The sequence below is a fragment of the Pseudophryne corroboree genome, chromosome 1 (genome assembly GCF_028390025.1).
Source record: "Pseudophryne corroboree isolate aPseCor3 chromosome 1, aPseCor3.hap2, whole genome shotgun sequence".
Classification (NCBI taxonomy): Eukaryota; Metazoa; Chordata; class Amphibia; order Anura; family Myobatrachidae; genus Pseudophryne; species Pseudophryne corroboree.
Window position 1 is genome coordinate 1,250,129,776 of NC_086444.1, and position 12,689 is coordinate 1,250,142,464.

The 12,689-nt window shown below is 48.8% G+C and overlaps 1 protein-coding gene across 8 annotated transcripts in view; it reads left to right on the forward strand.

Annotated features, from left to right (window-relative positions):
- The window catches only part of LOXL3 (lysyl oxidase like 3), a 208,568-nt gene that overhangs the window by 58,178 nt on the left and 137,701 nt on the right, over nucleotides 1-12,689 (forward strand). For 7 of the 8 annotated variants that reach the window (XM_063925924.1, XM_063925875.1, XM_063925895.1 and 4 more), the window contains 2 exons: nucleotides 3,556-3,870; nucleotides 7,018-7,181. The exons of the other annotated variant lie outside the window; for it this stretch is intronic. In XM_063925924.1, coding sequence (XP_063781994.1) covers nucleotides 3,570-3,870; nucleotides 7,018-7,181 — 465 coding nt within the window. In that variant the 5' untranslated portion in view covers nucleotides 3,556-3,569. The remainder of the gene's footprint in view (nucleotides 1-3,555; nucleotides 3,871-7,017; nucleotides 7,182-12,689) is intronic. 8 annotated transcript variants of the gene reach the window in all.

The window sequence follows — 12,689 nt, forward strand, 5'->3', positions numbered from 1 at the left end:
ATATTCCCCCCAGTGCTATATATGCCCCCAGTGCCACATATGCCCCAGTGCCAGATATTCCCCCCAGTGCCACATATGCCCCCAGTGCCAGATATCCCCCCCCAGTGCCATATATGCCCCCAGTGCCAGATATTCCCCCCAGTGCCATATATGTCCCCAGTGCCAGATATTCTCCCCCCCCTCCCTGCCAAATATGCCCCCAGTGCCAGATATGCCCCCTCAGTGCGCCCCCCCCCCCCCCGCTTCCTCCGCCGCCGCCGCTCCCCTGCTGTTAGGAGGGACACGGAGGGCACAGTGCACGCCTCCCTGTGTCCCTCCTGTGTCTCCGGCGGCCGCGGGTCACTCTAATAAAGGAAGTGCTCACGAACGGCACTTCCTTTATGAGACCCGCGGCCGCCGGAGACCCAGGAGGGACACAGGGAGGCGTGCACTGTGCCCTCCGTGTCCCTCCTAACAGCAGGGGAGGAAACGAGACCGCAGACTGACATGCGGACGCTCGTCCGCATGTCAGTCTGCACTAAATCAGTGGCGCCCCCGCAGCCCCTCGCCCCCAAGCCACCGCGAGGGCTGCGGCGTGCGCACAAAATAAAAATAAAAATACAAAAATCAACTAAAAATGACAGGGGGGGCACGTGCCTTGGTGCCCCCCCCCCCCTAAATCCGCCACTGTCTGTAGGGGTGCTGCTGCAGCCACTGTGGTGTACCTGTGCTGTGTTAAGGTTGCTCTCCTGGCTGTCGCTGTGTTGTACAAGGGTCAGGGGCACTGTCCTCCTGTATACTGTGAAAATACAGTGCAGTGCTGTCCCTGTCTTGTATGCTGTAAAAATGAAGGGGTGCTGTTAAAATGAAAGCACACTGGTCATCTATGCTTTAAAATACAGGGGTGCTGCTGTTAAAATACTATTACACTGGTCCTGTATGTTGTGCAAAATTCAGGGGTGCTGTTAAAAAAGCACAATCTTCCTGTATGCTGTAAAATATAGGGGTACTGTTAAAATAAAAGTACCCTGATCCTGTGTGCTGTAATAAAGGGGTGCTGTCCTGTGAAATGGAGAACAATTTGGAGGAAAATACAGTGGAAGATCAGGAACCACCTCCAGTTACTAGTACTAGTGCTGAAGCTGCTGCTGCCAACAGTCGTGACATTGACGACGCAATTCCACCAACGTCGTCTGCTAAGGCCGATGCCCAATGTCATAGAGGGCGTGTAAAATCCAGGAAGCAAAAATTAATAATCAGGAAAAAAAAAAGAAATGATCTGATGAGAAACGTAAAATTGGCAATACGACACAGAAGTAGCAAGGAAAGGCTAAGGCCTTGGCCTATGTTCATGACTGGTGGCTCAGTTTCTCATGAGGATGGAAGCCCTCCTCTCTCTCAAATTTTAAAGAATTAAGATTGTTAAAGCACAGGAATAAACAACTGTGCATTCAGAGATATCCCAAATCCTCAAGGAGAGTCCAAGTGTGTCCTCGGCTGTGATGTCTAGGCCTGACATTCCCAAGACTGTATAGAAAGAGGAGGCTCCTACCACCATTTGCACACCCTCTGCAAGTGCTGGGAGGAGCACCGCTAGTCCAGTTGCTGATATTGAAATTGAAGATGTCACTGTAGAAGTACACCAGGATGAGGAGGATATTGGTGTTGCTGGCACTGGGAAGGAAGGTGATGTAGTTTGTTTGAATAAGGCACCAGTGGAGACAGTTGTTGTACATGGGATGAGAAAGCCCATTGTCATGCCTGGGTAAAATACCAAAAAAGCCACCTTCAGTGTGGAATTATTTCTCCATAAATCTAGACAATAGGTGTCAAGCCATCTGTTGACTCTGTCAATCTGTAATAAGTAGGGGTAAGGACGTTAACCACCTAGGAACATCCTCCTTTATACGTCACCTGTAGCGCATTCATCAGAAGTCAGTGTCAAGTTCAGAAACTTTGGGTAAGAGAGTAAGCAGTCCACTGACACCTAAATCCCTTCTTCCTCCTGTACCCAAGCTCCTGCAAGCCACACCACCAACTCCCTCAACGTCAGCTTTCTCCTCAGTCAGGAACATCAGTAGTCCTACAGGCCATGTCACTGGCAAGGTTGAGGAGTCCTCTCCTAACCGTGATTCCTCGGGAGGATCCTTGAGTGGTACGCCTGCTGTTGTTGCTGCTGGGAGTCGATCGTCATCCCAGAGGGGAAGTCGGAAGACCACTTGTACTACTTCAAGTAAGCAATTGACTGTCCAACAGTCCTTTGCGAGGAAGATGAAATATAACCGCAGTCATCCTGTTGCAAAGTGGATAACTGAGGCCTTGACAACTATGTTGGTGTTAGACGTGCATCCAGTATCCGTCATTAGTTCATTGGGACTTAGAGAATTGATGGAGGTATTGTGTCCCCGGTACCAAATCCCATCTACTTCTACTTCACTAAACAGGCGATACCGAGAATGTACAGAGACGTCAGAAAAAGTGTCCTCCGTGTCCTAAAAATGCAGTTGTACCCACTGTCCACTTAACCACGGACATGTGGACAAGTGGAACAGGGCAGACTAAGGACTATATGACTGTGACAGCCCACTGGGTAGATGTATGGCCTCCCGCAGCAGCACCAGTAGCAGCATCTCGCAAACGTCAACTCGTTCCTAGGCAGGCTACGCTATGTATCATCGCTTTCCGTAAGAGGCACACAGCTGACAACCTCTTATGGAAACTGAGGAACATCATCGCACAATGGCTTACCCCAATTAGACTCTCCTGGGGATTTGTGACATCGGACAACGCCACCAATATTGTGCGTTCATTACATCTGGGCAAATTCTAGCACGTCCCATGTTTTGCACATACAATTAATTTGGTGGTGCAGAATGTTTTTAAAAATGACGGGTGTGCAGGAGATGCTGCCGGTGGCCCTAAAAATTGTGGGCCACTTTCAGCATTAAGCCACTGCGTGCCGAAGACTGGAGCGCCAGCAAACACTCCTGAACCTGCTCTGCCATCACTTGAAACAAGAGGTGGTAACGAGGTGGAATTCAACCCTCTATATGCTTCAGAGGATGGCGGAGCAGCAAAAGGCCATTCAAGCCTGTATTATATACACACTCGGACAGTGCTCTATGGCTCCGGGTGTCATTGCCCTACGGTCAGTGTTCTATGCCTCTGGGTGTCATTGCCCTACGGTCGGTGCTCTATGCCTCTGGGTGTCATTGCCCTACGGTCGGTGCTCTATGCCTCTGGGTGTCATTGCCCTACGGCCGGTGCTTTATGACTCTAGGTGTCATTGCCCTACGGTCAGTGCTCTAGGCCTCTGGGTGTCATTCCCCTACTGTCAGCGCTCTAGGCCTCTGGGTGTCATTGCCCTACGGTCAGTGCTCTAGGCCTCTGGGTGTCATTGCCCTATGGTCAGTAACCGTCTAAGTTGCCCCAGCCTCTTATGTCGTCTGTTATAAGAAGTGTGTGTGTGGGACGGGGGAAGAGGGGGGGAGGGTTATTTGGGGAGATGTAAGGAGTGCATGCTGGCTGCATCCACATTCCAGTCATTAAGTGGTGTTATTCTCTTTCTGCCCTCAGGACCATATGCCAGGATGGATCTATCAGCCAGTCTATGGGTGCTCTGCACAGTGTCTGCACTTGTTCCAGTCTGGACCCAACAAACCCCACTGCCTACAAACCGCTCCCCAAATCAGAGCAGCAGCGTGAAGTTCCGCCTGGCCGGGTTCCCCCGCAAGCACAATGAGGGCCGGATAGAAGTGTTCTACAATCAGGAATGGGGCACAATATGTGATGATGACTTTACAATGGAGAATGCGCATATTCTCTGCCGACACCTGGGATTTACAGAGGCGACGGGATGGACGCACAGCGCCAAATATGGCAAAGGGATAGGTAAGTTCTTATGATAATGCTTCTGGTGTAAGTTGTAGTTAAGGGATAGGTAAGTACTCATGGTGATGTCTCTGGTGTAAGTTGTAGGTAAGGGATAGGTAAGTTCTCATAGTGATGTCTCTGGTGTAAGTTGTAGGTAAGGGATAGGTAAGTACTCATGGTGATGTCTCTGGTGTAAGTTATAGGTAAGAGATAGGCAAGTTCTCATAGTGATGTCTCTGGTGTAAGTTATAGGTAAGGGATAGGTAAGTACTCATGGTGCTGTCTCTGGTGTAAGGGATAGGTAAGTACTCATGGTGATGTCTTTGGTGTAAATTATAGGTAAGAGATTGGTAAGTTCTCATAGTGATGTCTCTGGTGTAAGTTGTAGGTAAGGGATGGGTAAGTACTCATGGTGATATCTCTGGTGTAAGGGATAAGTAAGTTCTCATGGTGATGTCTCTGGTGTAAGGGATAGGTAAGTTCTCATGGTGATGTCTCTGGTGTAAGTTGTAGGTAAGGGATAGGTAAGTTCTCATAGTGATGTCTCTGGTGTAAGGGATAGGTAAGTACTCATGGTGCTGTCTCTGGTGTAAGTTATAGGTAAGAGATAGGTAAGTTCTCATAGTGATGTCTCTGGTGTAAGTTGTAGGTAAGGGATAGGTAAGTACTCATGGTGATGTCTCTGGTGTAAGTTATAGGTAAGAGATAGGTAAGTTCTCATAGTGATGTCTCTGGTGTAAGTTGTAGGTAAGGGATGGGTAAGTACTCATGGTGATGTCTTTGGTGTAAGGGAGAGGTAAGTACTCATGGTGCTGTCTCTGGTGTAAGGGAGAGGTAAGTACTCATGGTGCTGTCTCTGGTGTAAGGGAGAGGTAAGTACTCATGGTGCTGTCTCTGGTGTAAGGGAGAGGTAAGTACTCATGGTGCTGTCTCTGGTGTAAGGGAGAGGTAAGTACTCATGGTGCTGTCTCTGGTGTAAGGGAGAGGTAAGTACTCATGGTGCTGTCTCTGGTGTAAGGGAGAGGTAAGTACTCATGGTGCTGTCTCTGGTGTAAGGGAGAGGTAAGTACTCATGGTGCTGTCTCTGGTGTAAGGGAGAGGTAAGTACTCATGGTGCTGTCTCTGGTGTAAGGGAGAGGTAAGTACCCATCCAGTGCGGCTCCATCGCAGGCGCCTATCTCCACCGGAAGTGCACAGAGACGCTCTCCTATTCTAGTCACAGACTGCCAGACAGAGACGCCCGGCTGTAGCCGCGCCCAGCCACAGACTGAGCCACGATTAGCCTGGCTCCATCTGTAAGTTCCCATAGCGACACTTCTGGTGTAAGTTATAAGTACAGTGGTGCTTGAAAGTTTGTGACCCCTTCAGAATTTTCTATATTTCTACAGAACTTTGGCCTAAAACGACCTCAGATTCTCACACAAGTCCTAAAAGTAGATACATTTTTGGCTTGGGGGAGAAAAATGTCTAGTTTACGCCACTGACAGAGCAGGAATGTTTTATAGCGACCCAGAGAACGGGAGCCAGGAATGTCAGTCCAGATAGACCACAGGTTCTCAAACTCAGTCCTCAGGACCCCACACAGTTCAGGTTTTCCAGGTCTCCTCACAGAGTCACAAGTGAAATAATTAGCTCCACCTGTGGACCTTTTGAAATGTGTCAGTGAGTAATGAATACACCTGTGCACCTGCTGGGTGACCTGCAAAACATGCACTGTGTGGGGTCCTGAGGACCGAGTTTGAGAACCTGTGAGATTGACACACATGGGCCCTCATTCCGAGTTATTCGCTCGCTAGCAACTTTTTGCAGCGCTGTGATCAGATAGTCACCGCCTATAGGGGAGTGTATTTTCGGTTTGCAAGTGTGCGATCGCTTGTGCAGCTGAGCGGTACAAAAAAGTTTTTTGCAGTTTCTGAGTATCTCTGGACTTACTCAGCCGCTGCGATCACTTCAGCCTGTCCGGGGACCAGAATTGACGTCAGACACCCGCCCTGCAAACACTTGGACACACCTGCGTTTTTCCAACCACTCCCAGAAAATGGTCAGTTGCCACCCACAAACGCCTTCTTCCTGTCACTCTCCTTGCGATCGGTTGTGCGAATGGAGTCTTCGTTAAATCCATCGCCCAGCATCGATTTGCTTTGTACCAGTACGACGCGCCTGTGCATTGCGGTGCATACACATGTGCAGTAGTGACCTGATTGCTGTGCTGGGAAAAACTGCAGCGTGCGATCAACTCTGAATGACCCCCCTAGAGCGGAGGGAGGTGGCACATATACAATACACCTGGAATAGGAGAGGTGGCTGAGCATACAGATAGGGGGTCCTAACCGTGTGGAACTTACTGTTTGTCATGAAGGTAGCAGGTGACGATGAGGAAGATGTAGGACATAAGAGAGGATACACTAGGAGGGCTGTAAGAACATGGGTGGCCAGCTGTGCCGAGTGCAGGTCAGCTTCCGGGAGGTGTTTGCCATATAACACACGTGTACATACGGTATATCACATATGTATAAAGTGTGCAGGCCAGGGGTCGCCTGTAGGCCTATAAATAGTACAGTGTCCCCCGTTACATAGCCCTTGTAGAGCGTAACGGGTGTAAGGAGGGTGCTCCTCTTTCTTACACTGCCTGGCGTGATGATGAGGATGTGGTGTAGGACTAAGGTTGTTCCCCGATGATGATGATGATGTGATGTACGGCTAAGGTTGTTCCCTGATGATGATGATGATGATGTGTAGGGCTAAGGTTGTTCCCTGATGACGATGATGATGATGATGATGTAGGACTAAGGTTGTTCCCCGATGATGATGATGATGTGATGTACGGCTAAGGTTGTTCCCTGATGATGATGATGATGATGATGTGTAGGGCTAAGGTTGTTCCCTGATGACGATGATGATGATGATGATGATGTAGGACTAAGGTTGTTCCCCGATGATGATGATGATGTTGGACTAAGGTTATTTCCTGATGATGTAGTGTACGGCTAAGGTTGTTCCCCGATGATGATGATGATGATGTAGGACTAAGGTTGTTCCCTGATGACGATGATGATGTAGGACTAAGGTTGTTCCCCGATGATGATGATGATGATGATGTAGGACTAAGGTTATTTCCTGATGATGTAGTGTACGGCTAAGGTTGTTTCCTTTTCTTTCATGAAGGTCGTATCTGGCTGGATAATGTGATCTGTTCAGGGTCTGAGAAAAGTATATCAGACTGCAGCTCCCGTGGGTGGGGGAACAGTGACTGCACACATGAAGAGGACGCTGGTGTTATCTGCAAAGATGAGAGGATCCCGGGTTATGTGGAACCCAACACTATTGAGGTAACAAGCTTATCCTATTGAGATGTCTGCAGCTGAGATTTACCCCCCCTACAGGCGGGATTAGGGATGGGAGACACTAAAGCTCTAACATTGGGGTTACCGCAGATAATGGAAACATCGGTTTCTTACCATTCCTAGCCTGAGCATAAAACCACATAAAGACCACAGAAACCTCCACCACTAAGTCCCATAAATCAGAACTTACCAAGAACCAGAAGAAGAAATACAGGCGTGCTCTGTCCTGTATACAGTTACACCTCGGAGCGCTCTGTCCTGTATACAGTTTATTTGTTATTTATTTATTTACCATTTCTTATACAGCGCAGCAAATTCCATTGCGCTTTACAACTGAACACAATTAGAAGACAAAATTGGTTAAAAACAAACAGTCATAGAGGTAGGAGGGCCCTGCTCGCAAGCTTACAATCTATGGGGAAATAGGCATTGATACAAGAGGATAGGTGCTGTCTATTGCATAGTTGTCCACCAGATTGCAAAGGTTCTTGGTGGACTGCATGATATCACATCACAGCAGTGATGAACCGGGGTCAGGAGGACAGAACCAAGAAAGGGCCGTGTCCTGAAGACCTAGGGACTGCAATGTTTGTATGAGAGTGGTCAACAGTATCAAAAGCAGCAGAGAGATCTAGAAGAATAAGAATTGTGTAATGGCCTTTAGACTTCGCAGTGACTAGATCAGAGCTGGCCAAACCGGTCCTCGAGATCTACCAACAGTTCACATTTTCCAGACCACCTAGCTGCTGCACAGGTGTAGTCATTACTAATTAAGATGTGCTGCATTCATTCCTAACTGACAATTCTACAGATCTCCAGGAGGCCTGGAAAACATGAACTGTTGGTAGATCTCGAGGACCGGTTTGGCCAGCCCTGGACTAGATCATTCACTACTTTAGCCAGTGTTGTCTCTGTGGAGTGTTGAGAGCGAAAGCCTGACTGAAGTGGGTCCAATAAGTTGTATGAGTTAGTGTGTGAGGCGAGTGTAGGCAAGTTTCTCAAGTAGCTTGGAGAGACATGGGAGCTGAGAGATAAAGCGGGGGAGAGGGGCATGGGAGCTGAGAGATGGGACGGGAGAGGGGCATGGGAGCTGAGAGATGGGACGGGAGAGAGGCATGGGAGCTGAGAGATGGGACGGGGGAGAGGGGCATGGGAGCTGAGAGATGGGACGGGAGAGAGGCATGGGAGCTGAGAGATAGGACGGGGGAGAGAGGCATGGGAGCTGAGGGATGGGGCGGTAGTTTGAGAGAGAGTTGGGGTCAGAATTTTGTTTTTTTTCAGAATGGGAGTTATCACTGCATGCTTGAACAGTGAAGGAAAGATACCAGTAGAGAGAGAGGTTAAAGATGTTAAGGTTGGGATGAGCACAGGAGACAGAGCTTTACTTATTTGTGAGGGTAAAGGATCAAGAGGAGAGGTAGTAGAGAAGCAGGATGAGAAGAGTGATGATACTTCATCTTCATTAGTGGGATCAAATGAAGAGAAAGTGCCAGAGGAATCAGGTAAGGAATTGAGCAGGTCACTGGCTGAGGAAGAGCATACCATTTCATCTTGGATTTTGTCAATCTTGTCCTTGAAGTAGGAAGCAAGCTCTTGCGCCTTGATAGTGGCTGGTGGGTTGGGTAAAGGAGGGTTGAGAAGTGATTTAAATGTATTTAAAAAGTAATTTGGGGTTAGTGGCTTGAGCAGAGATGAGTTTGGAAATATGTTTGTTTGGCAGAGTCCAGAGCATTACGATAGGAGTGGTAGACAGTCTTATATGTGAGAAAGTCACTTAGAATACGAGATTTACGCCACTGGCGTTCAACTTTACGTGACCTTGTCTTGTTAATTTAGAGTGCCACGGAAGACATCTAGGCCTACGTGGAGTATGATGGGTAGCCCTTAATGAAGTGGCTCCAGCTATCTCTAGAGTCTGGTTCAGGTGTGATACAGCCATCTCCGGAGAAGTGAATGCAGAAATAGGTGAGAGCAGTTGTTGCAGAGATGTGGAAAGTTCTTGAAGATTGTGTTAATATTTCTATGGGTTTGAGGAGGATTGGAGGATGTCAGTGGCACCGAGTTTGAAGTATTAGAGGAGAGCATGCAGGTGATTAGGTTGTGATCTGAGAGAGGGAAAATAAGATTTTACTCACCGGTAAATCTATTTCTCGTAGTCCGTAGTGGATGCTGGGAACTCCGAAAGGATCATGGGGAATAGCGGCTCCGCAGGAGACTGGGCACAACTAAAGAAAGCTTTTAGGTCACCTGGTGTGCACTGGCTCCTCCCACTATGACCCTCCTCCAAGCCTCAGTTAGGACACTGCCCGGACGAGCTGACATAATAAGGAAGGATTTTGAATCCCGGGTAAGACTCTTACCAGCCACACCAATCACACCGTATAACTCGTGATACCATACCCAGTTTAACAGTATGAAAACAACTGAGCCTCTCAACAGATGGCTCAACAATAACCCTTTAGTTAAAAATAACTATGTACAAGTATTGCAGACAATCCGCACTTGGGACGGGCGCCCAGCATCCACTACGGACTACGAGAAATAGATTTACCGGTGAGTAAAATCTTATTTTCTCTGACGTCCTAGTGGATGCTGGGAACTCCGAAAGGACCATGGGGATTATACCAAAGCTCCCAAACGGGCGGGAGAGTGCGGATGACTCTGCAGCACCGAATGAGAGAACTCAAGGTCCTCCTCAGCCAGGGTATCAAATTTGTAGAATTTTGCAAACGTGTTTGCCCCTGACCAAGTAGCAGCTCGGCAAAGTTGTAAAGCCGAGACCCCTCGGGCAGCCGCCCAAGATGAGCCCACCTTCCTTGTGGAATGGGCTTTTACTGATTTAGGATGCGGCAGTCCAGCCGCAGAATGCGCCAGCTGAATTGTACTACAAATCCAGCGAGCAATAGTCTGCTTAGAAGCAGGAGCACCCAGCTTGTTGGGTGCATACAGGATAAATAGCGAGTCAGTTTTCCTGACTCTAGCCGTCCTGGAAACATAAATTTTCAAGGCCCTGACTACGTCCAGCAACTTGGAATCCTCCAAGTCCCTAGTAGCCGCAGGCACCACAATAGGTTGGTTCAAGTGAAAAGCTGATACCACCTTAGGGAGAAACTGGGGACGAGTCCTCAATTCTGCCCTATCCATATGGAAAATCAGATAAGGGCTTTTACATGACAAAGCCGCCAATTCTGACACACGCCTGGCTGAAGCCAAGGCCAATAACATGACCACTTTCCACGTGAGATATTTTAGATCCACGGTTTTAAGTGGCTCAAACCAATGTGATTTTAAGAACTCAACACCACGTTGAGATCCCAAGGTGCCACTGGAGGCACAAAAGGGGCTGAATATGCAGCACTCCCTTAACAAACGTCTGAACTTCAGGTAGTGAAGCTAGTTCTTTCTGGAAGAAAATCGACAGAGCCGAGATCTGTACCTTAATGGAGCCTAATTTCAGGCCCATAGTCACTCCTGCTTGTAGGAAATGCAGAAATCGACCCAGTTGAAATTCCTCTGTTGGGGCCTTTTTGGCCTCGCACCAAGCAACATACATCCGCCATATGCAGTGATAATGCTTTGCAGTTACATCTTTCCTGGCTTTAATCAGCGTAGGAATGACTTCCTCCGGAATGCCCTTTTCCTTCAGGATCTGGCGTTCAACCGCCATGCCGTCAAACGCAGCCGCGGTAAGTCTTGGAACAGACAGGGCCCCTGCTGCAGCAGGTCCTGTCTGAGCGGCAGAGACCATGGGTCCTCTGAGATCATCTCTTGAAGTTCCGGGTACCACGCTCGTCTTGGCCAATCCGGAACCACGAGTATTGTTCTTACTCCTCGTTTTCTTATTATTCTCAGTACCCTTGGTATGAGAGGCAGAGGAGGGAACACATAAACTGACTGGTACACCCACGGTGTCACTAGAGCGTCCACAGCTATCGCCTGAGGGTCCCTTGACCTGGCGCAATGTCTCTCTAGTTTTTTGTTTAGGCGGGACGCCATCATGTCCACCTGTGGCCTTTCCCAACGGTTTACCAACAGTTGGAAGACTTCTGGATGAAGTCCCCACTCTCCCGGGTGTAGGTCGTGTCCGCTGAGGAAGTCTGCTTCCCAGTTGTCCACTCCCGGAATGAACACTGCTGACAGTGCTAAGATGTGATTTTCCGCCCATCGGAGAATCCTTGTGGCTTCTGCCATCGCCATCCTGCTTCTTGTGCCGCCCTGTCGGTTTACATGGGCGACTGCCGTGATGTTGTCTGATTGGATCAGTACCGGCTGATTTTGAAGCAGAGGCCTTGCCAGACTTAGGGCATTGTAAATGGCCCTCAGTTCCAGAATATTTATGTGTAGGGACGACTCCTGACTTGACCAAAGTCCTTGGAAATTTCTTCCCTGTGTGACTGCCCCCCAGCCTCGAAGGCTGGCATCCGTGGTTACCAGGACCCAGTCCTGTATGCCGAATCTGCGGCCCTCTTGAAGATGAGCACTCTGCAGCCACCACAGTAGAGATACCCTGGTCCTTGGAGACAGGGTTATCAGCCGATGCATCTGAAGATGCGATCCCGACCACTTGTCCAAGAGGTCCCACTGAAAGGTTCTTGCATGGAACCTGCCGAATGGAATTTTGCTTCGTAAGAAGCTACCATTTTTCCCAGGACTCGTGTGCAGTGATGCACCGATACCTGTTTTGGTTTCAGGAGGTTTCTGACTAGAGATGACAGCTCCTTGGCTTTCTCCTGCTGGAGAAACACTTTTTTCTGTTCTGTGTCCAGAACCATCCCCAGGAACAGTAGGCGTGTGGTAGGAACCAGCTGTGACTTTGGAATGTATAGAATCCATCCGTGCTGTTGTAGCACTTCCCGAGATAGTGCTACTCCGACCAACAACTGCTCCTTGGACCTCGCCTTTTATAAGGAGATCGTCCAAGTACGGGATAATTAAAACTTCCTTTCTCGAAGGAGTATAATCATTTCTGCCATTACCTTGGTAAAGACCCTCGGTGCCGTGGACAGTCCAAACGGCAGTGTTTGGAATTGGTAATGGCAATCCTGTACCACAAATCTGAGGTACTCCTGGTGAGGATGGTAAATGGGGACATGTAGGTAAGCCTCCTTGATGTCCAGGGATACCATGTAATCCCCCTCCTCCAGGCTTGCAATAATCGCCCTGAGCGATTCCATCTTGAACTTGAATTTGTATGTGTTCAAGGATTTCAAATATAAAATGGGTCTCACCGAACCATCCGGTTTCGGTACCACAAACAGTGTGGAATAGTAACCCCGTCCTTGTTGAAGTAGGGGCACCTTGACTATCACCTGCTGGGAATACAGCTTGTGAATTGCCTCTAGCACAGTCTCCCTGCCTGAGGGAGTTGTCGGCAAGGCAGATTTGAGGAAACGGCGGGGGGGAGACGCCTCGAATTCCAGCTTGTACCCCTGAAATACTACTTGAAGGATCTAGGGATCCACCTGTGAGCGAGCCCACTGATCGCTGAAATTA